This window comes from Alnus glutinosa, chromosome 2, assembly GCF_958979055.1.
Source record: "Alnus glutinosa chromosome 2, dhAlnGlut1.1, whole genome shotgun sequence".
NCBI classification, from domain to species: Eukaryota; Viridiplantae; Streptophyta; class Magnoliopsida; order Fagales; family Betulaceae; genus Alnus; species Alnus glutinosa.
This window is the reverse complement of record NC_084887.1, coordinates 6,270,677-6,297,800: the sequence shown is the minus strand read 5'-3', so window position 1 is coordinate 6,297,800 and position 27,124 is coordinate 6,270,677. Positions and strand designations below refer to the sequence as shown.

Sequence of the window (27,124 nt, the reverse complement as noted above, 5' to 3'; positions counted from 1 at the left end):
TATTTTCCTTTTACGTTGCTTTTAAAGTTATCATTAGATTTAAGATAAATTATTATTAAATTTTGATTCGGTGATTTTAAAAATTAATGACTTTTTAAAGATAAAAGTCTTAGCAGTAGTGTCATTCTCCATTTGGCCAAAATTAGTTTTTAATTTTTTTTGTTCTTTCGAATTTTATATATATATATATATATATATATATATATATATATATATATATATATATATATCTTATTAAAAGAAATTTAGGATATTTTTTGTTTTTTTTTTCATAGGCCAGGGGACATTGAAGGTGTGTTTGGTAAACCTTTTAATAAATGTTTCTCTTTAATATTAAAAAAAAGTGGTTGATATGGTATAAAATAAAAAAAAGTTTTGAATGTTGTTAAAAAGTAATTGATGTGATATAAAAAAGAGAAATGATTGTGTACAACTGTACACGTAATCCCGTCCAACTTTGCCTGGCAATTTATTTTTATTTTTCAAGAAAATGACAAAATTTTCTCCTACAGTGGTTTTATCATTTTTTGAAAAAATAAAAAATAAAATATCACTGAGGCAAAGTTGGATAGGGTTGTGTTTACGGTTGTACAACAATTATTTCTCTATAAAAGGTGAAAAAAAAAGTTGTTAAAAAGTTGTTGGTGTGATATAAAAGAAAAGTGACTAGTATACAACAGTTGTGCATGGTACACAACAACAATTGTGTAATAATATTTTCCAGATATAAAAAGTTGAATATTTTAAAATTGACTTTTGGAAAAAGTACATATAACCCCCTCAAACTACCATCTTATTGTCAACGTCTCTCCAAACTACTAATTGTGTCAATCTCCCCCCCCCCTGTGACGACCCCTTTTTTTTTTTTTTTTTTAAATACAAACATAAAACGAGTCCCCACAGTGGCACGACGATATGTCGCAAAGCCAACATATGTCACATGCCCCATAACATGTACCTGATAATCAGAGTATAACATACATCTATCTATGCAGCGGAAAACATAAATCTGAATAGCGGAAATTACAACTTATACATCTATCACAAATTAATTACAACAAAGAGCCATTTAACATCTATCTGTTTGAGTCTTATTAACACTATAAAAATAATGGCTTAACAATTAATAAGTGACACAAACGTCACAAGCCATACCAAACCTATAAAATAGTGGACAACCCGTGGTCCGACAATTATAACCGTCGCGGTGAGCTTCAGTCATAATATCCCATGCACACTGCTACCGACCCATCGACTATACCGAAGTACCTGCAGCCAAAGAAACATCATCTACACGGTTGTGGTGGTATCCACATCCGCATAGGTGAAAGAATGAGTTCACCGCCTTAGTATACCTCATACTCAGACCTCAGTGGTATAAGACTAACTGAGTTTTCACAAAGAACCAACCTCTATTTATTTTTTAGTCGTGCGAGCACTATATTAGCCACAATTTACCAACAGCTAATGCAGCAAACACCGACTATTCAGAAAACATTTAAAACATACTATATAGCTGTGAACATATGTAGAAGTTCCAGACATCCCTCCTTGGAAGTTTCTACATATAGACCCCTCTATAATAATACTTTTCACCGGTCGCTTGGACATATGTGCACACGATCACTCCATCACAGATATCACGTATACACATAAGTCTTAAGCAAAGAACATGGCATCTTACTTTTCCGTACTAGGATAACATCCTTCAACAAAACACTCGCAACACCATCTCTAATCGTATTCCAGCTTCGTGCCTTGACGTCAGTAGATCATGAGAGCACTAGAGTTAAACTCAATCATGCTAACACGTCTTTCCTGAAGAACAAGAACAGTCAACCTTCTTACTCATAGACATGCCATTACTCGCACCTGGGTAGTCATGTATCCATGTACTTTCAAGTTCAATGTATGATATTAATACATGACTATCCGTTAGAAATATACATAAGATCTTTTTCATGAAGACTCTTATGCATACCAATACGTCTAGTAAAACTACTCATAACATAAAAACATCTCTCACAAAACAATGCTATAATGCTATGCATGAACTGGGGCTGATACTGTTATGCTGCTGATACTGATACTGCTGATACTGATACTGTTATGCTGCTGATACTGATACGGCTGATACTGTTATGCTGCTGATATACTGATACTGCTGGTATGTATGCTCTATACTACATGCTCAATGTTCCGTGCTTGACTAGTATATATTGCACTACTGTGTCACGCTGAAATCATGCAGTTGTTAAATCACGCCCTTTTAAAACTAAACAAATCCAGCATTTTACCCAACACTTTGAAATCATTCAAAACTTAGTTTCTTTATCAAATCTACGCAGTTTCAACATGACATGTTCTCAAACAATTTGCATAATTTAAATCTCAACCACAGAACTTAACACTTTAAATCTAGTCAATACTTTTCACTCATACACTATCTCTTTAACATCATTGAATAGTTTAAACATAATCGAAACTAAACAAATCATCTCAAAGCATATACATTTCATCATATGGTTGGTTCGGTTTCATAAACAATATATATATTTTTATAAATCCAATACATATAAAAATATATATTTTCTCAGTGAGTGGAATACCCACCTTGGCTGCATTGGACTCCAACTTGAACACTCCTTGGACTCTAGTCACTTGGACTCTACATTGGAGAACCAATTAAAGTCTCCAATCCGAACATGATCCTGCAAACATTGGTAGCATTAGACTATGCTATTGAATCACATACTCTATGACATCCTAACTACCCGCGTGCTCACGCGTTACGTCACTCGCTTCTAAAGCTAGCTAGGTACCTTAAACTATTATTAGATTAGTCGTTGGTTATAGGTTAATTCCATTTAAATCTTTAAAACACGTTTACTATTTTATTTGTCTCCTTATTATACTTACAACATATTGTCTTTATTGTTAATCTTTTTATAACTTATTGCTTATTTACTAACTTATCATTATTTACCGAATTCATATTCATGTATATGACTATATATATATATATATATATATATATATATATATATATATATATATATATATATATATATATATATATATATATATATATATATAATGCTTAACAAGCTTAAACCCAATCTAAAGACACACTTAAACACTTGGTGTACGTAGATAGGTAAATTGGGTATCAAGTTACCCTATTCTCATTTTTAACTACAAGTTTTATAATTGTTTATCCATTTGAGTTAAGTGTATTCGGTCCATACACATATATATATATACATATGTGTATAGAATGCTTATTAAGCTAAGCACAACCTCCTAACGCACTTATGTATTTTATAATACTCACGTACGCACATTAATACTAAATTACATTACCCAAATGAATCCAGAGCGTATCTCCATAACCTTACTAACTTATATTTATCGACTTAGGGTTATTTAGATAATTTACAACTCTTATTACCTTCTAATCTTGACAATTGTATTTAATACTTTACTCTTTATTAAACCTATAGGCACAAATGTGTTTTAGAATTTATTTTAGCTATATTTTATTTATTCATTTGTTATCCGCATCAAGCCCTATACTTACATACTTTTTATCATTCTTCCATTAGCGCCAATATTAAAACTATACTAATTACAACCACAATCTAACACAATCTCATAGTCAACATACCTATAATACCAATAGGAGGAATTTAACCATTAATTAACAACACATCCCTAATTAATTCAATTTCATCAATACCTAAAATATCTAACATCATAAACATATCATGGAATACATATTAGCCCTCATCAACCAACTACACATCAAAAACCCATACCAAATATCAATTCCACTATATTCCTACAATTCATCACATCATCATAATCACTCCAAATCTCATCAAAACTCATCAATTTTTCTCCCCATAATCTTATAACAATAATCGTCCTCTAATAACACAAGTCCAAATGATAACCAAACATTACCTAAACAGAAAATCCACAATTAAAACCCTAGATTTCACAACAACACCCAAACACCAAACCATCATCTATAAACATTAATCTCCACCCTTAACAATTAATCATTAGCCAAATATCACTAAACTGCCAATCCAACTCCTAATTTCCCACTGCCCTTCACAGGTATCAACTATCAAAAATTAACTCATAACATCCATAGGCAACTTAACCCAAAAATCAAAGATACCAACTCCCACATCAACAACTCATTCATCAAAATCAACCCATAAATTCACCATACACCCTAGATTCAGCCAAGATCCACAAAATCCTAGAAATTCCATACCAAAGCCACAACTAAAATCACTCCACTGCCAACACACCAAAAACAAGGGTTTTCATGCTTTAACCAAAACACAAAACCAACACAGATCCATCAACCAATTTCAGATTTCAATTAATTAAAACAAATGATCTAAGAACCCCAAATACTCAAACCCTAATTCAATAATAATCAAATCAATCCCCAAATAAATCATCATAGGTTATAAGAAATTACCCCAAGGATTTTCATAGCAAATCCACCGAAAAACGCCACTAATTCCGCCGGAAAAGTCGCCGGAATCACTTTGAAGAATCGGGTCTTCTTCTCGGGTCAGGCGGGTCACGGGTCGCACAGGTCACGGTCACGGGTCCTCGGATTTTCTGGGCTCACGGGTTGCGGGTTCAAGCCCCTGGGTTCCGCCGAAGCTCCTCCATCGCCGGATTTCAGTCCCGGCCACCGATCATGGAGGATCGGGTCCTCACGGGTCTCGGGTCACTTGGCCATGGGTTGCACGGGTTTGAGCTCACGGGTCGCGGGTCTTCGTGGTTCCGCTCCTGGGTTCCATCGGAAATCGCCATCAAACCGTCGGATTTCGGCTTTGGTTCGCCGGAATCGCCACTGGACCGCCGTTCGTCGGCTCTGTGCACTTCACGACGGGTCGCGGGTTTCGGCTCCCGGCTCTCTCTCAATCTCTCAGTCTCTCTTTCCCTCTCAATCTCCCTGAATCTCACTCCCACTGTCTCAACTCTCTCATTCGGTGAAGAGAAGAAGAAATGAAGAACAGAGAAGAAGAAGTAGAAAGAAGAAGAAAGAAGAAGAACAAGCAGTCGTGGACTGCTGTCCACCGAGGAGAAAAAGAAAAGAAAGAAAAATAAAAGGAAAAGAAAATGGATAAGGGAGAAAAAGAGGAAAATTACTAAAATGCCCCTCAACTTTAATTCTTTTATTTGTTAATTGCTATTTAACCTCCACATTTAATTTTATCAACACATTGGTTAATGTGCTTAATTATTTACTCAAATGAGACCTACTATAATTTATTCATCTTAACACCATGGTATTTTATTTCCATCATACAAATATCGAGCACATCAATTTAATAAATATAATCTTATTAGTCGTTAAACTCCCTATTTAATTTCTCGGTCTTCACACCCCCTCCAACCCCCCAAAAAAACTACCCAAAAATGTGAATATCCTCCTTAAAGACAAAAATACCCTTCATAAAATTTTAAAATTAAAAAAAAAATATTTTAAAAAATATAAAATATCAAAAATTTATACAAAACAAAAAAACTAAAAAGAAAAAAAAAATTAAAAACAGGTTTTTTTTTTAAAAAAACAAAAAACAATAAAATTCGTTATTTTTTCGTTTTCTTTTTATTTTTTTTCCTTAATTTTTAATTTATTTTTTATTTTCTAGTTTTTATTTTTTATTTTTTATTTTTTTCAAATTTATAAGGACATTTTGGTCTTATCAACATCTTTCAACAGTTCTGAAATTCTCAAAGAAAGACTCGGAACACCAGAGGAAAACGCATACCTTTTAGCGAGAGGTTACATGTGTTCACAAAAATAATGCGATGGCATTAACCACATTATGAGTTCTTTGCTTATCGGAAAAACTGAGGTAGTTTTGTCTTGTACTATCTTCTGATTAGCACATTCTTATCTGCCTTTTCTGTGGTAGAATTATTATTATTGAATCACCTGGCTGCAACTTGATTGGTTATTATATTATGACTAATTACAAACTCAAAGCTTCACAACTGAGGATAATTGTCTATTATTTTGGGCTAGGGAGTATTTGCTGCACCTATTGATCATCCCCACCAGGATCTGCAAATCAAAATATCAAAGACTTCTCCGAATAAAACAGGCAAGCCTCCACTGTCTAGTTAAGAGAACTGTTATTATTCAACTGGGTAAGCATGCTTTTTTGAGGGTTGAAGAGAATTATCCAAGGGAACTGGTGATTTTCTTAACGAAAGAAAATAAGATCATAGCAACTATTTTGAAAACTGTCACCAAAAAGGCTACTTTTTGAAGTTTTTAGTGGATCATTCAATGGAAGTTGCAGATCCATATAGGAACAGTGTTTATTACTGATTTCTTTTGCTTGAGAAAGCCAGTCAACCATGCTTATCTACACCAAGAAAAGACAGACTAATCATACACATTTAGGTACATCCTAATTCAAACTCAACCTTAACCCCATCAAGAGTTGACTTGATTGATGTGGTCACGTTAGTTTAACTAAAATGATATAGCCAATTGCATTATTTGAGATTTTGAAGCAATGCTTCCATATGGAATACACAAACACTCCTTCCAGAAGAATATAAGCCATATATAACAGTTATTATTAGGACATAAATTTAAAAGAACAAAAATGAGAAAATGCATTCGTTACCAAACATATAACAGCTCAAGATGTCATCCTTTGATTGATCTCAAGACTTTAAACTTGTTGATGACACGGGACTCTTCGACTGATAGGAAGCAATTGAAGCGTTGCTCCGTGCCTGTGAACTTTGGCTTTAGAAGGACTCAATGAAGAAAACTATGTGCTCATGATCGTCAGCAAACACTTGGAGAGATATTGGAATCGGGGCCAGGTTCACATCTAAAACTCCCTCGAGAATATGAACTATCTGACCCATCTGCGGCCTGTCAGTTTCATCATCTTGGATGCACCAACAAGCAACTTTACAAACTCTTGTGAGCTCTTCTACATCAGCATTTCCCTCCAACCTGGGATCTAATAGGCTAAGGACATCGCCCCCTTCGGCGATGAGGCTTGCAGCCTGAATTGGGAAGAATCCAGTTTTGCAGTCTGCAGATGGCTCAGAGTTTCTCCTTCCCGAGACAAATTCGAAAAGCATCATTCCATAGCTGTAAACATCGGCCTTGGTTGTAATGGCCACCCCCGAAAGCCACTCCGGAGCAAGATAACCTCTTGTGCCTCTCATGGTTGTCAGGACTCGGCTGAATTCCCGCCCGGCAAGCTTTGCCAGGCCAAAATCTGCCACTTTTGGACACAAATAAGCATCTAGAAGAATGTTTTCTGGTTTTATGTCACAGTGTATGATGCACTCTCTGCACTTCTCATGGAGATAATCCAACCCTCTAGCTGTCCCTATAGCAATTTGGTATCTTGTTTTCCAGTCCAAAAACTTTTCATGGAAAAGATAAGACTCTAACGAGCCATTTGGCATATAATCATAGACCAGCAACTTTCTCGAACCTTCAGAGCAGAACCCACGAAGCCTAACAAGATTTACGTGGTTGACTATCCCGATTGTACTGACTTCTGTGCGGAATTGCTTCTCTCCTTGGCTGATGCTTTCAAGTTTCTTGACTGCTATGACTGTTGAATCAGATAACGTCCCTTTGAAAACAGAACCAAAGCCTCCTCCACCCAACTTGTCCGAGAAATTCTTGGTCGCATTTTGCAAGTCTCTGTACCCAAATGCCACCAATGAACCCTCTACTGCTTTTCCAGTTCCAACAGCTCTCTTTCTTCGCATAAGGATTATAAAAAGGCCTAGCAGAAGTGCTACCCCTGAAACTAAGCCCGCAACAGCACCAACAATCATCCCCTTATTATTTTTTTTTTTTGAGAACTCAGAAGCTGCAAGTTTGAGATATAGAGTTCTCCCTTTACGATCATCTCCTGAGAGTTGTGCCAGATTAATGAGATATCCAACCCAAAATGAACAGTTATTGCTTTCATAAGCATAAGCACAGCAGGAGCAGTTATTCAAGCAGGTGGATTTACATTCTGTAGCACTTCCAACCCCAACAGATTGTGGTTCGACAGGCAATCTCATGCTGGGAATCTGTAAAAACCTGTGTTCTTGCCAATTAGTAAGATCGTTATTCTTACACTGTAAAGGAGTTCTCCTCATGCACCCACCAGCATAATCTGACAAATTCCAATCGTTCTGCGACCGAGGAACAAAACCTGTCAAGCACCTACAAAAAGGCTTTGATTCTTCGTTGCAGGTACCAAAAGCCCCGCAAAAATGAGAAAGCTCGCATTGTGTTTTCGGTTGAGACCAAGACAAATTCCACAGATTGGTATTGTTTAACCATGTCGTTTGCTGAATCTGCCCAGAAACATCCATCACGAATCGAGAAATGATGGAAGGATCGTAAAGAGAATAGGTGAAATAAGTCTCATTTGTGTTGTTAACATAAGTGAAGTTGTAGATATAATTGGCTGTCATTTCAGGAACTAAGCTAAAAATCGTCCCATCCCAAGCTCCACTAGTCCAATAATAATTGGGCGAGTTACCCCACAGATAAAAATAGGGACTGGGATATCCCTGTAGATCAAGATTGAAGAGTCCTGGTGCAGGATCGTTCTCATTCTTCCAAGAAATGAGGCGTTGGTATTCATAGGTAATTTTGTTGAATCCAATCTTACTACCAGGAAGCCATGTATGAGATGGGTGATCAAAACTTTGCCATATATGTTGGGATGAATTAGACCCATCATTCAGAACAAGATTTCCTTCATCTAGAAGAACAGCTTGTACAAGACTTGATGAAGTGGTGGAGGCCAAATTTGTGGACCAAACTGGGATTTGGGACTCATTGAAGAGAACCAAATTACCATCAGAGATTCTTAACACAGAAGAACTCTTATCAGAGACAGGTTTATCTCTGTTTGCGACCCAAACTATGGTTTGGGTTGAGACTTTACCAGTACCGTACCACATGCCTATGTAGTAGTTAGAAGAGCTACCTGGTTTGAAGAAACCCAGCACAAAGTTGCCACCTGAAGAGACAATGGTTTGATCACCAGAGAGAGATTGGTTGGCAGAGATGGTGTCAGCTCCAAGGGAAAGATGGTTGTTGACAGATAAGCTGAGGAAGAGAAGAGAAAGCAGGAGCCATGGATTCTTCTTCGTATCCATGGCTGCAAAGAATTTTTGCTGAGTAGCGAGAGAATGGAGGAACGGGTCTCAATACCGGTATGGCTTCCGCGTGGAAGAGGAAGTTGATAGAGTCGTCAACTGACTATTACGCCGTGGAAAGTTTTGTTGTCGTGTTTTGTCTGATTTTGTGCGGGGCAAACTATTTGTTCGAAAAGTCGAGCGGTAAATACAATTCACTCGCCGAAGTTATTTTCAATTTCGCTATTAAACATTGAAAATTTGTGATGTACTTCTAAAAATTTTTAATTCATGAATTTCGCAGTCAAATTAGACGAAATTTTAATCACGTGCATGTTTATTATTATTTTTATTTTTTATTTTATTTTTTATTTTTTATTTTTTCTGTTTTACCTTCACTTCAAAATGACATCGATCTGCTCTTTAGGAAATGAATTAAAAATTTTAAAAATTTTATGAGGTAAATTAAATTTTTTTTTAAATATTTATTTTTTTTTTTTTAAAAAAAAACCTTTACGAGAATCTGTGGCCACCCCTTTCGGGTGGCCGCGTGCCACTCCCAGGGGCTGGGGGAGGCCGTGGCCACCCCCAACGGTGTGGCCATCGTTGGGCAGCTACCCTTTAGTATTTTCTTTCCTTTTTAATTTTAATTTTTAATTTTTTAAATAACAAATGTTTTTGTTTTATTTATTTTTATTAGGTTTTATAATTTTTTATTCTTAATAAACACGTGTCAGCTTCTTATTGAGTGTCCCCAAAAGGGCAAAATGATGTCGTTTTGGAGTGGTCAAAATTCCGTTTGGTTTGACAGTCAAACCAGACAGAATGCCTGAATTGAAAATTTTTGAAACTGTGAAATGATAAATTACAAACTTTTAAAGTTTGGTAATCAAATTGAAAATGTCTAATAACTTCGGAAGGCGAATTGTATTTAACCCCAAAGTCAATTACTTGGTTTAAACTATTCTCCAAATGAGATTCTCAATTATCTCCATATTACAAAAACCTTAATAAAAAACCAAAAAAAAAAAAGAAAAAAGAAAAAAGAAAAAAGAAAAAAGAAAAAAGAAATCCATTGCTGGAGATCGTCTACAACCATTAATATCAACAGTATTCAACCATCCGATTAGAAGAATAGTCTCAGTCTCTCAGATTCATCAGATTTTATAGTAAATTTCAGATCTGGTAATTTAATAATTATATTAGAGTCACAATAATTTCGAAAATTCCCAGCAATATTCTAAAAATGAATTCCTCATCCAAATTGTACGTAGAAAAAAAACAATAAGTAACAGAAATTAACCAATCTTGGAAGCCCTGGTGTTAAAGTCGGATTGAATTTTGCAATCGCAGATCGTTGTTCTTCTGACTTTGACAAAAATAACTTCTTACACTGCTCGACTATACTCTGAAACTCCATTGTCCGATCTCGGAGCGGCGATTGTGCCAAATTTGACATGCTTTTTCCTAACCCTACCCTAAATTGAAATTGTACAATAACATAAACACATGCAATTATGTAAATTCATTTAGATTTTTCGACTTGAACTCCAGAAACCCTTAGAATAAAAGAAAATATATTCCAAGTCCGAATCTTATATATTAATTTCATTCTAACTTAACTTAGGGTGCATTTGAGATTGCGATTTCGTAGACAATAAGTGTGATTTTAAACCAAATCGCAAAATATGAGTCGTTTGGAAACTATGGTTTTAAAAAATGCGATTTGAAAAAGCAAAAAATCGTAGGTAAGATGGTGTTTTCAAAAAAACACAACATTTTAAAAGCTAATTTGCCATTTTAAATGTTAAATTGCGATTTTGTCAAACGCTTAGAGTATCCTTAATGAGTTTTTCAAATTTTAGCTAAACAATCTACTTTTGTTATTTTATTCATCACTTTTAACAAACTTCATACACCAAACTCTCCAAATATTTCTCTATTTCAACTAAATATTAATTTTTTATTGGTTTTAAGGAACCACTCTTAAACAAATGAGGAGAGAGGAAAAGTGAAAAATGAAGTGAAATGAGAAAAAAATGATAAAATATTCAATAGCTCATGAAATCTGTGAGCCAACTTTTGAGTAAAATTCTGACAAGAGACAAAATAAAGAAATTATAGAGAGTTTGTTGAAGTGGATTCTTTTGAGTTTTTTCACTAAATTTTTGTGAAAATTTTTCACTAGGGATGCTCTAGCTTAACTATGTTTTGAAAATCACTTTTTCAAATGATATATTTTAAAATCGTTATTTTAAATTACAAATCCAAACAGACCAGATAAATATTACTAATAATAATCAAATAGATATTAGTGAAATTTAATTTTAACAAATATTAGTATTCGTTATTATATAAAAAATCATTTACTAAAATTTGTCGCTTGTTTACTGATATTAAAAAGGACGTCACTCGTCACCTTGATCCCCTCCCCTTTCACCTGGATTGCTCATTAAAAACAAAAAAATAAAAACAAAGTCGTCACTCCTCACCTTCATGGTTCCCACAAGGGTCCCACCACAATGAGGGAAGTTCTGCACCCCAGAAAGTTAGAAACCGCATTGGCTGTGGTAAAAAAGGTCAGTTTGAGCATGAGAGGCCAAGAACATGAAGAAACATATCAACGGCACCGGAGGCCGCTGGATCAATCCAACGATGGAGGCGCACATCAGAAAGTGGCCCGACGAAGTTCTGGATTGCCCCCGCCAGGTCATGGCCCACCCAAACTCGAGTAGTTACTACTGTTAGCGTTACCGAATGCTAGGGCGGAGTACTAAGACACCAGCTACGACCCCGGCGTTGCTGACTTGCTGCCGATGTCCTTGAACACAGACGCGGTGTCGAGCGTTGATTGGTCGTAGCGTTGGCTAGATTTCAACACCGAGGAGTAGATGCCGAAGGTAATGCTATATTGGGATTTTTTATTTATTTATTTTTCTTTTACGTTGCTTTTAAAGTTATCATTAGATTTAAGATAAATTCTTATTAAATTTTGATTCGGTGATTTTAAAAATTAATGACTTTTTAAAGATAAAAGTCTTAGCAGTAGTGTCATTCTCCATTTGGCCAAAATTAGTTTTTAATTTTTTTTGTTCTTTCGAATTATATATATATATATATATTATCTTATTAAAAGAAATTTAGGATATTTTTTTTTTTTTTTTCATAAGGGACATTGAAGGTGAGTTTGGTAAACCTTTTAATAAATGTTTCCCTTTAATATTAAAAAAAAGTGATTGGTATGATATAAAATAAAAAAAAGTTTTGAATGTTGTTAAAAAGTAATTGATGTGATATAAAAAGGAGAAATGAACTAATAGCATGTACTATTATAAGTACTAAAAGCCCACAGGCTTACATCTTGAGAAATGAGGGACATACCCCTACACTCTTAAGCCAGAAGAATCTGACTTAAAAAACAGTTACCTATGCAGAATCTCAAATTCTACTAAAATTACAAATAAGCCTCCCTAACAAAGAAAATTCCAGTAAAATTTGAGCCACACATAAGTAAAACTGTACATAGCAACTGGAGAATACACAAACACATCTAACAGAAAATCAACCCAAGTCGTCGGAAGGGGGCACTGTCATCGCCGGAGACCGGCGCGTGTACAACACGCGCCTCCCCCGGAGCTGCCAAACAACAGATCAGCCACCTTGTGCTCGGGCACCGCCTTTGCACGGCGAAAAACGGCGGAGTGAGACCTCCACGCGCTGCTCAAAGAGAAGACTTCCCTGGCGCGTGACGATCACGTGCTGGTCACCGATGACCCCTATGGCCGAAGTAAACGACGGCAGAACCAGAAAACACCGGTGGACCCATCTGAGTGGCGTGTGTCTCTCAGAAGCCGATGGATAAGCGTAGATCTAACATCAAAATAGCGAAACAGATTAAGCCCAAAAACGCTCCACCGGCGACACGAACGTTAACAAAACTCCCACCGGACGCCTTAAGATGAACCTCCTGTCAGAGAAAACGAGAAGAAGAAGAAGAAAAACCACCAAAACCAACACAAACTCCAGAGCCTAGAAAAGACTCGGAGAACTAAAGCTCCACAACCCTAATGGCTAGGAGAAAAACTACCCCTCCAATGGTACACACCATGGAGGAACAAAAAACTCCATAGCCTAAAAGGCTAGGAGGCACCACCACCGGGGAAGGGAGGCGGGGAACATCAAACTGGTAAAGAACTTTCTCTCTCTAGGAAATAAGAGCTTCTCTCTCTGTACACGTAATCCGGTCCAACTTTGCCTGGCAATTTATTTTTATTTTTCAAGAAAATGACAAAATTTTCTCCTACAGTGGTTTTATCATTTTTTGAAAAAATAAAAAATAAAATGTCACTAAGGCAAAGTTGGATAGGGCTGTGTTTACGGTTGTACAACAATTATTTATCTATAAAAAGTGAAAAAAAAAGTTGTTAAAAAGTTATTGGTGTGATATAAAAGAAAAGTAACTGATACACAACAGTTGTGCATGGTACACAACGACAGTTGTGTAAGAATATTTTCAAGATATAAAAAGTGGAATATTTTAAAATTAACTTTTGAAAAAAGTACACATAACCCCCTCAAACTACCATCTCATTGTCAATGTCCCTCCAAACAACTAATTGTGTCAATCTCCCCCCCCTCCAAACTACCGAAAAATGTCAATATCCTCCTTAAAGACAAAAATACCCTTCATAAAATTATTAAAATTAAAAAAAAAATTATTTTAAAAAATATAAAATATCAAAAATTTATACAAAACAAAAAAACTAAAAAGAAAAAAAAAATTAAAAACAGGTTTTTTTCTTTTTTAAAAAAATAAAAATAAAATTCGTTCTTTTTTCAATTTCTTTTTATTCTTTTTCCATTAATTTTTAATTTATTTTTTAAAAATTTATTTTTTAGTTTTTATTTATTTATTTTTTTTCGAATTTATAAGGACATTTTGGCCTTATAAATTAAAATTTATGGTCATTTTTGTCTTTTTGTTGGTATTAGGAGGACATTGACATATTTTTAGTAGTTTGAGAGGGGACATTGACACAATTGATAGTTTGGAGGGACATTGACAATTAAATGGTAGTATGAGGAGATAAGTGTAGTTTTCGTTAACTTTTTTAGGAGAAAAATGGGAAGGGATGGGGGTGTTTTGCCGAACAAAGCCGGAAAGTTTTTGCAATCTTAAAGTGCAAGACAACCCTGGAACAATAAAAATAAAATTTTGTAGTTGCAGCGTTATTTCACCACTTTTATTACAATCTCTTTCTCAGCAAAATCCTATGCTTATTTTTTCTTCCGGCAAAGTATACTTGCAAATGATGTCTTGGTATACACTACAAAAAAAACCACAATTCGCCACGTGTCTACAGTACCAGTTACTGGAGACACGTGGCCAGATGGCCACGTGTCTCAATATACACGTGGCTATTTGGGGCGTGGAAACAATTGGCCGCGTGTATTAAATACACGCGGCCAATTGGCCACGTGTATTTTATCAAGTGGCCAACTGGCCACGTGTATTTATTACACGTGGCCAATTGGCCGCGTGTATTAAATGTGAGTAGCTAAAATATTTATTTTTTTTATAATTTTTTTTATATTTATATTTGCAATTGGCCACGTGTATTTTATACACGTGGCCAACTGTTTTTATCAAATACATATATATTTAATCAAGTATATATAAAAAAATATAATTTAAAATATAAATAAGGGATTTGGCCACGTGGCTGTAGGCCACGTGGCCAAAATTTGTGCAGTAGGCGCGCGGGACAATTCCCGCGCCCACCTACACATTGGCTTAATTATTTCAAGTTTCAAATAAGGAAAAAAAAATTTGTTATATATCTCACGGTTTTTTCTCTTTCTCTCTCACGCAGTACGCGTCTTCTTCTTCCTCACGATCGTACGGCACGCGTCTTCTTCTTCCTCACGGTACTGTTCTTCTTCTTCCTCACGGTTCTTTCTCGCTCTCGCTCTCTCTAACCTATCTCTCTCTCTCTCTGTTTCTGTTTCTGTATCTCTCTCTCTCTCTTTGTCTCTCTCTCTCTCTATATCTCTCTTTCTCTCCAAGCTCCGACCGGCCGGCCAGTACATCACCGGCGGGTAAGAAAATTGTACCCTCTCACTCTGTCTCTCTCTCACTCTCTGTTTCTGTATCTCTCTCTCTCTCTGTATCTCTGTCTCTCTCTCTCTCTATATCTCTCTTTCTCTCTCTATCTCTCCAAACACCGACCGGCCGGCCAGTACATCACCGGCGGGCCAGTACATCACTCCCTCTCTCTCTAATACCTCTGTCTCTCTCACTCTCTGTATCTCTCTCTCACTCTCTGTTTCTGAATCTCTCTGTATATCTCTCTTTCTCTCTCTATCTCTCCAAACACCGACCGGCCGGCCAGTACATCACTCTCTCTCTCTCTCTCTCTAATACCTCTGTCTCTCTCACTCTCGGTATCTCTCTCTGTCTCAGTATCTCTCTCTATCTCTTCAAACTCCGGCCAGCCAGTAGCTAAGTCTCCGACGAGTTGCCGAAGTTGGTTCTGCATGTGTTTCGTATAGGTATATCGTACGTATACGTATTAGGAAGGAAAAAAACTAAAACAAAAAAATAAGAAGAAGAAAAGAACATGCAGATCTGTTCTTTTCTTCTTCTTTTTTTTAAAGCAGTAATTTTGATTTTGGCAACGTGTATTCTTAACACGTATCAGAAAAAATATATAATTTTTCATTTTTTTTATTAATAAAATAAAAAAAAAAAACATTTTGCCACGTGTATTTAAATACACGCGGCCAACTGTTAGCCGCGTGTATTTAAATACACGCGTCCAAGTGGCCACGTGTATTAAAATACACGCGGCAAAATGTGCATTTAGTGATATTCGCATCTACCACGTGCGCGCACGTGATTATTTGCACGTGGCCAACAGTTCACCACGTGTACAGTGACCGTACACGTGGCGAAATGCAAGTGGCAAAAAACATTTTCTTTTGTAGTGATAATGCCTGACAAGCTTCTTTTTGCAGGGTGAATGCTGGTTTAATTCCAAAATTCCTGTTGAAACTACTTTGAAAGAATCAACATCTTTCAACGGTTCTGAAATTCTCAAGGAAAGACTCAGAACAGTGAGGAAAATGCATACCTTTTAACAAGAGGTTGCATGTGTTCACAAAAATAATGTGATGGCATTCACCACATTATGAGTTCTTTGTTTCTTGGAAAAACTGAGGAAGTTTTGTCGTGTACTATCTTCTGATCAGCACATTCTTATCTGCATTTTCTGTGGTAGAATTATTATTATTATTGAATCACCAGGCTGCAACTTGATTGGTTATTATATTATGACTAATACAAACTCAAAGCTTCACAACTGAAGATAATTGTTTATTATTTTGGGCTAGGGAGTATTTGCTGCACCTATTCATCCCCACCTGGATCTGCAAATCAAAATACCACAGACTTCTGTGAATAAAACAGGCAAGCCCCCACTCTCTAGTGAAGAGAACAGTTATTATTCAACTGGGTAACCATGCTTTTTTGAGGGTTGAGGAGAATTATCCAAGGAAAATTGGTGATTTTCTTAATGAAAGAAAATAAGATCATAGCAAGTATTTTGAAAACTGTCACCAAAATGGCTACTTTTTGAAGTTTTTAGTGGATCATTCAATGGAAGTTGCAGATCGTGCATGCAGATCCATATAGGAACAGTGTTTATTATTGATTTCTTTTGCTTGGGAAAGCCAATCAGCCATGCTTATCTACAACAAGAAAAGACAGACCAATCATACACATTTAGGTACATCCTAATTCAAACTAAACCTTAACCCCATCAAGTTACTCTTGACTTGATTGATGTGGTCACGTTAGTTTAACTAAAATGATATAGCTAATTGCATTATTTGAGATTTTGAAGCAATGCTTCCATATGGAATACACAAACACTCCTTCCAGAAGAATATAAGCCATATGTAACAGTTATTATTAGGACATAAATTTAAAAGAACAAAAATGAGAAAATGCCTTCGTTACCAAACATATAACAGCTCAAGATGTCATCCTTTGATTGCTCTCAAGATATAACAGCTCAAGATGTCATTCGTTACCAAACATATAACAGCTCAAGATGTCATAAAATGACACGGGACTCTTCGACTGATAGGAAGCAGTTGAAGCGTTGCTCCGTGCCTGTGAACTTTGGCATTAGAAGGACTCGGTGAAGAAAACTATTTGCTCCTGATCGTCAGCAAACACTTGGAGAGATTTTGGAATTGGGGCCAGGTTCACATCTAAAACTCCCTCGAGGATATGAACTATCTGACCCATCGTTGGCCTGTCAGTTTCATCGTCTTGAATGCACCAACAAGCAACTTTACAAACTCTTGTGAGCTCTTCTACGTCAGCATTTCCCTCCAACCTGGGATCTAATAGGCTAAGTACATCGCCCCCTTTAGCGATGAGGCTTGCAGCCTGAATTGGGAAGAATGTAGTTTTGCCATCTGCAGATGGCTCAGAGTTTCTCCTTCCCAAGACAAATTCGAAAAGCATCATTCCATAGCTGTAAACATCGGCCTTGGCTGTAATGGCCACCCCCGAAAGCCACTCCGGAGCAAGATAACCTCTTGTGCCTCTCATGGTTGTCAGGACTCGGCTGAATTCCCGCCCGACAAGCTTTGCCAGGCCAAAATCTGCCACTTTTGGACACAAATAAGCATCTAGAAGAATGTTTTCTGGTTTTATGTCACAGTGTATGATGCACTCTCTGCACTTCTCATGGAGATAATCCAACCCTTTTGCTGTCCCTATAGCAATCTGGTATCTTGTTTTCCAGTCCAAAAACTTTTCATGGAAAAGATAAGACTCTAACGAGCCATTTGGCATATAATCATAGACCAGCAACTTTCTCGAACCTTCAGAGCAGAACCCACGAAGCCTAACAAGATTTACGTGGTTGATTGTCCCGATTGTACTGACTTCTGTGCGGAATTGCTTCTCTCCTTGGCTGATGCTTTCAAGTTTCTTGACTGCTATGACTGTTGAATCAGATAACGTCCCTTTGAAAACAGAACCAAAGCCTCCTCTGCCCAACTTGTCCGAGAAATTCTTGGTCGCATTTTGCAAGTCTCTGTACCCAAATGCCACCAATGAACCCTCTACTTCTTTTCCAGTTTCAATACCTCTCTTTCTTCGCATACGGATTATAAAAAGGCCTAGCAGAATTGATACCCATGCAACTGAGCCGGCAACAGCACCAACAATCATCCCCTTATTATTCTTTTTACTTGAGAAATCATAAACTGCATGTTTGAGATATAGAGTTCTCCCAATAGGATCATCTCCTGAGAGTTGTTGAAGATTCAAGAGATCTCCAAACCAAACCGAACAATAATTACTTGCATTAGCATACGCATAAGCAGTGCAAGAGCAGTTATTCAAGCAGGCGGATTCACATTCTGCAGCACTTCCAATCCCAAAAGATTGTGGTTGGGCAGGCAATACCTTGCTGGTAATTGGTAAAAACCTGTCTTCGTACCCATTAGTAAGATTGGTATTGTTACACTGTAAAGGAGTTATCCTCATGCACCCACCAGCATAATCTGACAAATTCCAATCGTTCTGCGACTGAGGAACAAAACCTTTCAAGCAGCTACAAAAAGGCATTGATTCTTTGTTGCAGCTACCAAAAGCCCCACAAAAACTATAAACCTCACATTGTGATCTCGGTTGAGACCAAAACAAATTCCACTGATTGGTATTTTCTAACCATGTCATTTGCTGGATCTGCCCAGAAACTTCCATCACGAATCGAGAAATGATGGAAGGATCGTAAAGAGAATAGGTGAAATAACTCTCATTTGTGTTGTTAACATAACTGAAGTTGTAGATATAATTGGGTTGCAGATCAGAAATCATGCTAAAAATCGACCCATCCGAAGCTCCACTAGTCCAATACTGAATGGACCTATTCGACCGAATAAAATAGTCACTGGTATATCCGTGTATATCAAGATTGAAGGGTCCTGGTGCAGGATCGTTCTCATTCTTCCAAGAAATGAGGCGTTGGTTTTCATTGGTAATTTTGTTCAATCCAATCTTACTACCAGGAAGCCATGTATGAGCTGGGTGATCAAAACTTTGCCATAAATGTTGTGATGAATTAGACCCATCATTCAGAACAAGATTTCCATCATCTAGAAGAACAGCTTCTACAGGACTTGATGAAGTGGTGGAGGTCAAATTTGTGTACCAAACTGGGATTTGGGACTCATTGAAGAGAACCAAATTACCATCCGAGATTCTTAACACAGAAGAACTCTTATCAGAGATTGGTTTATCTCTGTTTGCGACCCAAACAATGGTTTGGGTTGAGACTATACTAGTACTGTACCACATGCCTATGTAGTATTTAGAAGAGTTACCTGGTTTGAAGAAACCCAGAACGAAGTTCCCACGTGCAGACACAATGCTTTTGTCACCAGAGAGAGATTGGTTGGCAGAGATGGTGTCAGCTCCAAGGGAAATACGGCTGTTGACAGATAAGCCGAGGAAGAGAAGAGAAAGCATGAGCCATGGATTCTTCTTGGTATCCATGGTTGCAAAGAATTTTTGCTGATAGAGTCAACTGACGCCCTTCAGCATTTAGTTTTTGTTGCCGTGTTTTGTGGACGTTAGTTTCCACAAAGGACTTGCCCATCAATTATAGTGAAGTTTCCTTGTTAAGACCGATTTGTCTTTCCTGTTTTCCCTTCAAACTGGTGGGGGAGATACGTAAAAAAATTAGCTACAAATCAGTTTTTAGCAATCTAATAAATTGACATATATTTCTTAACATGTTAAAAGACTTGTAACTAATTTTTGTCGGAGAAGACACCCGTTTGTCTTTGAGAAAATTTAGACATGGTTTAAACTGTCTGTCTTTGGGGCAAACTATTTGTTGGAAAAGTCAATTACTTGGTTTAAACTATTCTCCAAATGAGATTCTTAAATATCTCCATATTAATATAGTCAACTTTTAACTGCGATAATATAATATTCTTCAATGACAAAAACCTTTATAAAAAAAAAAAAAAATGTTAAAAACTGAAAAAAGAAAGACAAAATCCATTGCTGGAGATCATCCTCTACAACCATTAATATCAACAATATTCACTATTTAACCATCCGATTAGAAGAAGGTCTGAGTCTCTCAGATTCATCAGATTTATAGTCAATTTCAGATCTGGTAATTTAATAATTATATTAGAGTCACAATAATTTTGAAAATTCCCAGCAATATTCTAAAAATGAATTCCTCATCCAAATTGTACTTAGAAAAAAACAATAAGCAACAGAAATTAACCAATCTTGAAAGGAGTAATTTTATTAGTACATTAAGTATCTATTAAGTGTCCATAAAAAAATGATATGACTTTTAAAATTACCATTTGATCAAAATCATCATTTGATTAATCACACGCCTAATGGTGATTTTAAAAGTCACCTCATTTTTTTTTTATGGACACTTAATATTAATAGAGTTACTCATCTTGGAAGCCCTCCTGTTGAAGTTGGACTGAATTTTGCAAAAGCGGACTGTTGTTCCTCCGACTTTGACGAAAATGACTTCTTACGCTGCTCAGCTATACTCCGGAACTCCATTGTCCGATCTTGGAATGACGATTGTTCCAATTTAACATGCTTTTTCCTAACCCTACCTTAAACTGAAATTGTACAATAACATAACCACCTAAAATCACATAAATTCATTCAGATTTTTCAATTTGCCCCTATAGGTGGCTCTGCCACCCTCCTTTTTCTTTTCTTTTTTCCTTTTTTTTTTTTTTTCATTTTTTTTTTAAAAAAAGTTTTATTATTTTCAATTTTTCATTAATTTTTAATGCTTTTTATTTTCAGTTTTTTAATTTATTTAATGCATTTGACACGTGTTATCACCAGAAAGTAAATATGTGGGCTACTGTTAGTTTTTGGACGAAGGTACTATCTCCGTATTTTTTCATAGCCCAAGTATCATCCGCGACACAAAATAAAGCACAGGGACAAAAAAAAAAAAAAAAGTCAAACCACAAGGGATAAAAATGTGTTAAATTAGATCAGGATCCTCTCAAATTCTCAGCTTGAATTTGAAAGAATTTGGGCAGGTGATTGTGAGAGAGCACTTATAGGACCCACTTGACCAAAAAAAAATTAGGCTGCCCAACTACTTATCCGGTCAGGTGAGTGACATAAGTACTCTCTCACAATCACTTAACTGAATTCTTTCAAATTCGGGCAGAAAATTTGACGGGATCTTAATCCGTTTAACTCAACAGTATATATGAAGTAAATTTTGACATATCTTTTAAAATTTTAAATAATGTAAAATCATGTACACCATTAGATGCATCGATTTTAAATCTTAACCATAAAATAGATAATATCTATTTTATTTGAAACGGAAAGAATCCTATTTTCTAAAAATATTCCAAGTCCGAATCTTATATATTCCATCATAACTTAACTTAATAGATAAATATTACTAATAATAATCAAATAGGGGTCCGGCTTCTATGTGGTACTAAAAAATTACCGCAAATTTGCTGTGATTTTTCTACGGCTGAGATGCAAACAACAAACATATGAAGGAAAAAACAAAACTCTGTCACTTCTCCGTTATAGCCAGCTTTTTTTTTTTTTTTTTTTTTTTTTTTCCTTATTGCACAGCACTTCCTGAGCAACCACACAAAAAGGAATCCACAAGTCCTGGCGATACTCCTCTGTAATTTTGATCCCTTCCTACCTCATTGCATCGCACATTTGCCACTGGAACTGAAGAAGCGACAACAAAGGCGTAGGCGAAAGAAAAAGCACATTGTTGTCACTGGGAAGGCTCCCAATTGGAGAAGAGGGTGATATCACCGATTGTGGTCGAGATTCGATTTCAATAAGTTGGGTGCAGATTTGGCAACGAGCGAGCACGTCCTAGGCCTTCAAGACCTGGTTTTCGAGGGCGAGATTGAAGTAAAGCTCTATAGCATAGCCCTGTGACATTGCTTCTGGAATTGAAATTCAGATAGGAAAACAGTTTATCAAAGGGAATGGAGTACAACCCGAGACTCAGAATTGAGATCTCAGAGTAGCGACCGACAAAGGAAATTGGACAATCAAATTAGCCCACAAAGTTAAAATCAAAACGCTGGACGTTTTAGCACAAATCTGCGAAAAGAAAGAAATACCCAGATGAGATTGAAGGCAAATGAGACCTAAGAAGTGAACAATATGTGAGATTCAAAGTAGCCAACGAAGGTAAAAATCAAAACCCTAGATATATTGTGCGAGAACACAAAGAAGAAGAAACCCAAATGAAATTAAAGGTAAAAGAAGCCAAAGAAGCAGGAAAATTTGAGGAGTAAAATGGAGGTGAGATGAGAAATGGAAGAAACAATCATGTGAAACGGTGGGAGTAAAGTTTCAATCAGAAAACAGACAGAGGGAATAAAGGGAAAGAAATCAAAAGGCTTTTGCCTGGTATTGTGTTTTTGCGAGGTTTCCCAACAAAATTGCCGTCAATCATCACGGCATTGATAGAGAGAGAGAGAGAGAGAGAGAGAGAGACTTTGCTACGTTGGACACCCCAAGAAGGATTCGGCTTCTATGTTTGCTGTTTGTAACGGAGAGGTGACGGAGTATTATTTTTTGTTTCATACGTTTGTTGTTTGCATCCCAACCATGGGAAAAAATCACAACAGATATGCGGTACTTTTTAGTACTGCATAGAAGCTGGATCCCTTTATTAGATTGTTTTGTAGCTAATTTTTGTCCAGGGAGACACCAGTTTGTCTTTGAGGAAATTGAGACATGTAGACGAGTCCTTTGGTGAAAATATCTATCACTTGATTAACAGTAGATATAAATTTCAAACAAACATCATTGTTGGCAACCTTTTTCCGAATGAAGTGCACATCAACCTCAATGTTTTTGGTACGAGCATGAGACATTGGATTGGAAATCAAAGCTAATGCCTCAATGTTATCACCCCAGACAACGGGACGAGACAATAGGGGGACAGTGGGCTACTTTTTCTCACATCAAGAAATAAGACACGGTCCCAATAAAACACCATACCCTGTGGTAGAGTTATGATCATCCAGGTTGCCACCCCAATCAGAATCACTGCAGGCATGAAAATCAAGTGAGCCAAGAGTGAAGTAGAGGCAATGGCCCACGATCCGTGTGAGATATCTAAGGACACATTTGGCTGAGGTCCAATGAGTAGTAGTTGGAGTGTGAAGATGCTGACAGAGTTGATTTACAGAGTAGGCAATCTTTAGTCTTGTGAGACTGCAGTATTGCAAGGCACCAAACACTATGGTATTCACTAACATCATAGAGGGGTTCACCAGAATGTGAAGATAACTTCCCATTAGAAACCCAGTGAGCAGAATATGGCTTAGTGCCTACCATACGTGCACGGTGAAGGAGATGCAAGACATATTTGCTCTAGCGATGGTGGAGGCCATAGCCCATAGGCTATCTGTGTAACCTGCATACCAAGGAAATACCCAAGGGGGCCAAGATCTTTCTAGGCAAATTCATCTTGAAGCCTTCGAATTAGAGAGAAGCCAACAAAGAGCTATGAGTTCTTGGCAAGACTATATCGTCAACATAGACAAGCAAAAATATGTGAACACTAGATTTATGAAAAGTGAACAAAGAGCTATTCACAGAAGATGCTGTAAAACCCAATTCAAGGAGACATTGAGATAACCTATTAAACCAGGCACTCAACGCTTGTTTAAGGCCATATAAAGATTTGTGTAGTCGACAAACATGGTTTGGAAGCAAGGGATTAAAAAGGCCCTCGGGCTACTCCATGTATACTTCTTCAAACAGAGTACCATGAAGAAATGCATTGGAGACGTCTAGTTTGAGGAAGGGCCAGCCAAAATAAACCGCAAGAGTAAGAATTACACGCACAGTTGCAGGCTTTATGACAGGAATGAAGGTCTCTAAAAAATCAACTCCACAAACTTGATCCAAACTTTTGGCAACCAATCAGGCTTTATACCGATCAATGGTGCCATCGGTTCGCTGCTTCAATTTGTAGACCCATTTGTTATGAATGACATTTTGAGTGGTAGGCCGTGGAACCAAAATCCATGTTTTGTTGGCCAACAAAGCATCAAATTAATGAATCATAGCTTGACGCCACTCAACAGAGGTAACAACTTAAGAGTAACATGTGTTAAAGAATTTTAAAAATTAATATGTATATATTTATTTTGTGATTTGAGATTTTTTTAAAATTAAAGGTATTAAAGAGTATTGAATGAAGAGAGTCACACATAGAAAAAAGAGAAAGTCAATTTGACATTTAAAAGGCCTAACCCACTTCAAGTATTTGCTTTAAAGTAATGTTTAGGTGTATGCATTTGTGTGTATACTCTAATACGGTATGAAGCATCGCACGCGCGCACACATGTGGGCTGTAGGTCGCTAGTGGCGCATTTATAACACACTTGGCACTTGGCATGAAGCATCAGAGCTCTGAGGGATCTGATCATGATCATCCTATTTTTGACGTCATGATCATTCAATCTGGTGGTTTGATTTAGACCATAGGATGCTTCTTAGGTATATTCGGTGGTTGGATTTACTTGACTATCACTAAAGTAAACTGTAAGGTCAAATCAATTTTGATCTAACAGTTAAGATTAAATAATTATGATCTAATGGTTATTATTAAATAATCATTGATAATTATTTGATTTGATGGTTTGAATTAATTGTCTATTAAATTAGCAGTTTATTACTTTTTAATTAGCAGTTTATAATTGTTGCAGATTGTTACTGCTAGAACAGCAGTTAATGATTGTTGGATTAATAGTTAATTTCGAAACTAAGTGACTGTTGGTAAACAAAAATAATAATTGCTATTTATAACACTATATATAGGCTACTACAGCCGAGTTTTAATATACAGAAAATTCTCTCTTTTTCTTTTTTTCTCTAACACTTTCTGTACTTTAAATTTCAAGTCTATGTCTCTTGCTAGAATAGAAAAATTTGAGGATATTCGGATTTAGTTTTGTTTGTGCAAAATGCAACTAAACAACATAGGATTTTTGAGCTCCATTATATCCTGGAAATATATTTGTTGTAACCCTTTGCATACCATTTCTGGTGGAGGCAATTAATAATTTCTTAAGGAAAGCGACATTTCGTTTTTCTGCTCTATTACTTTTATCTACCAATACATGAGTTCTTGAGAAAGAAGAACACTATTTGAGGGGATGAAGAGAATGTCTTGAGGAGTAGAAAAGCTTGAAGTCAAGAAATTCCTTGGGTTTGAGTGAACTCATTTGGGCTCGTGTGATCATACAGCTAGGAGGGGTAGGAGATCAAATTAGAGGAGTAGGTTCCGTGAGAGAAGAATCATAAGGAGAAATTGGAGGGATTAGTGTGGCCCGCGTGGGAGAGAAGGCCAAGTTTTCTGGAGTAGAGTTAAAGGAGCACGAGTCAAGAGAGAGCTGTCGGCAAGTGTGGTAGTTGGAAGGGACATAATAGACGGCTCGGGAAAACTAAGAGGGGAAGGAGACGTGGGTTGAGTGGGTTGAATTTGTGAGACCAGGAATATTTTTCTCATCAAACACTATGTTGCATGATAGATAAATCTTTTTAGTGACGGGGTCGTAGTAACGATAGCCTTTGTGATGAGAAGACCAACCAAGGAAGAGGCATATTTTGCTTTGAAAGGAAAGTTTGTGAGGAGTAAGGATGAAGAAGATAATAATTAACACATCCAAAGCTCCTTAACTGAGAATAATCAAGTGACTACTGAAATAATTTACTCGAAGGAGAGTCATTATTTTTAATAGGTGTAAGGAGACGATTGATAAGAAAAATTGTAGTGAGAAAAAGGTCAACCCAAAAGGAGGAAGGAAGGCGAGATTGGTCAAGAAGTGACAATCCAATGTCCATAACTTATCTATGTTTTCTTTCAGCAACGCCGTTTTGTTGAGAGGTGTAAAGACACGTTAAACGATGCAAAATTCCATTGGATTTGAAAAAATAAATAATTTGTTTGGACACATATTCGCCACCATTATCATATTGAAATTGCTTAATATGGCAAGAGTAAAAAAAAAAAAAAAAAAGTAGTTGTTTGCTCTTGCTAAGTTGACAATGGGAGAAAATGTGATCAAGACTTGAAGATCCAGCTAGTGAAAGTTGGAAAGAAGAGAGATGACACGCTTGGTTGTTTGAGAAGAAGGATGACCCAACCTTGCATGCCAAACATCCAAAAATGTTTTGACACCAAAAAGGGTGACATGTGCACGACACTTATTGACGAAAGTTTTTTTGATGTGGATGCGATAAAGCGCACCCTTACTAAGACTCTCCAGAAGTGTTGTGCTAGTTTTGTTGTCCTTGACAAAGTAATGAGAATTGGTTAGAATAAAAAAACAATCATTATCCAAGCAAAATTGATTAATGGAAAGCAAATTGGCCATAGCCGTGGGATAGTGAAGAACACGATTTAAATTGAAGGGGGATAAAGGTGTGTGGAGAATAAGAGAACCTGTGTTTTGAATAGGCAACCCAGAGTTATTACCAGTAGCTACTGATTCCTCACCACCATAGGGTTCATGAAGAGACAAGTTGGCAACATCATTTATGATGTGATTGTTTGCGCCACTGTCGGCATACCATAAGTAGTCCTCGTGCATGACATTAGTTTGGGCTACCATAGCTACAAGTTGAGCATGAGGATTGCACTGTTGAAAGCTGTAGTCCATGTGGTGAAAGCAATCAAGAGTCTCGATGACTAAGTTTTCCACAAATCTTACACGAGTTGTGTGGAGCATTGTTAAAATTGTTGGGAGAAAGAGACTCTTGTTGGGGCGTGGAGGAGCTACTGGGCAACATGATTTTTGCTCTCTAGTGATTTGGGCAGGCAACAAATTGTTGTTGAGGACCGGGGGAAAT

The 27,124-nt window shown here is 36.7% G+C and overlaps 2 protein-coding genes and 1 long non-coding RNA gene across 3 annotated transcripts; all 3 read right to left on the bottom strand.

Annotated features, from left to right (window-relative positions):
* Positions 1 to 1,004: 1,004 nt before the first annotated feature.
* LOC133859253 (uncharacterized) lies at positions 1,005 to 2,801 on the bottom strand. Its single transcript, XR_009898725.1, has 2 exons — positions 2,614 to 2,801; positions 1,005 to 1,290 (listed from the first exon to the last, which is right to left on the bottom strand). It is a non-coding gene; the product is annotated as an uncharacterized LOC133859253 (long non-coding RNA).
* Positions 2,802 to 6,441: 3,640 nt separating this feature from the next.
* Positions 6,442 to 9,238, bottom strand: LOC133860150 (G-type lectin S-receptor-like serine/threonine-protein kinase At2g19130). Its single transcript, XM_062295815.1, has one exon. The coding sequence runs from the start codon at positions 9,190 to 9,192 to the stop codon at positions 6,808 to 6,810; it is 2,385 nt and encodes a 794-aa protein (XP_062151799.1). The 5' UTR covers positions 9,193 to 9,238; the 3' UTR covers positions 6,442 to 6,807.
* A 7,710-nt stretch (positions 9,239 to 16,948) lies between these two features.
* On the bottom strand, positions 16,949 to 19,825 carry LOC133860078 (G-type lectin S-receptor-like serine/threonine-protein kinase At2g19130). Its single transcript, XM_062295725.1, has one exon. It carries the CDS (start codon positions 19,748 to 19,750, stop codon positions 17,363 to 17,365), a length of 2,388 nt encoding a protein of 795 aa, XP_062151709.1. The 5' UTR covers positions 19,751 to 19,825; the 3' UTR covers positions 16,949 to 17,362.
* Between the last annotated feature and the right edge of the window lie 7,299 nt (positions 19,826 to 27,124).

Excerpts from the sequence above, each read along its gene's own strand:
- LOC133860150 (XM_062295815.1), bottom strand. The coding sequence starts at position 9,192 with ATGGATACGAAGAAGAATCCATGGCTCCTGCTTTCTCTTCTCTTCCTC.
- LOC133860078 (XM_062295725.1), bottom strand. The coding sequence starts at position 19,750 with ATGGATACCAAGAAGAATCCATGGCTCATGCTTTCTCTTCTCTTCCTC.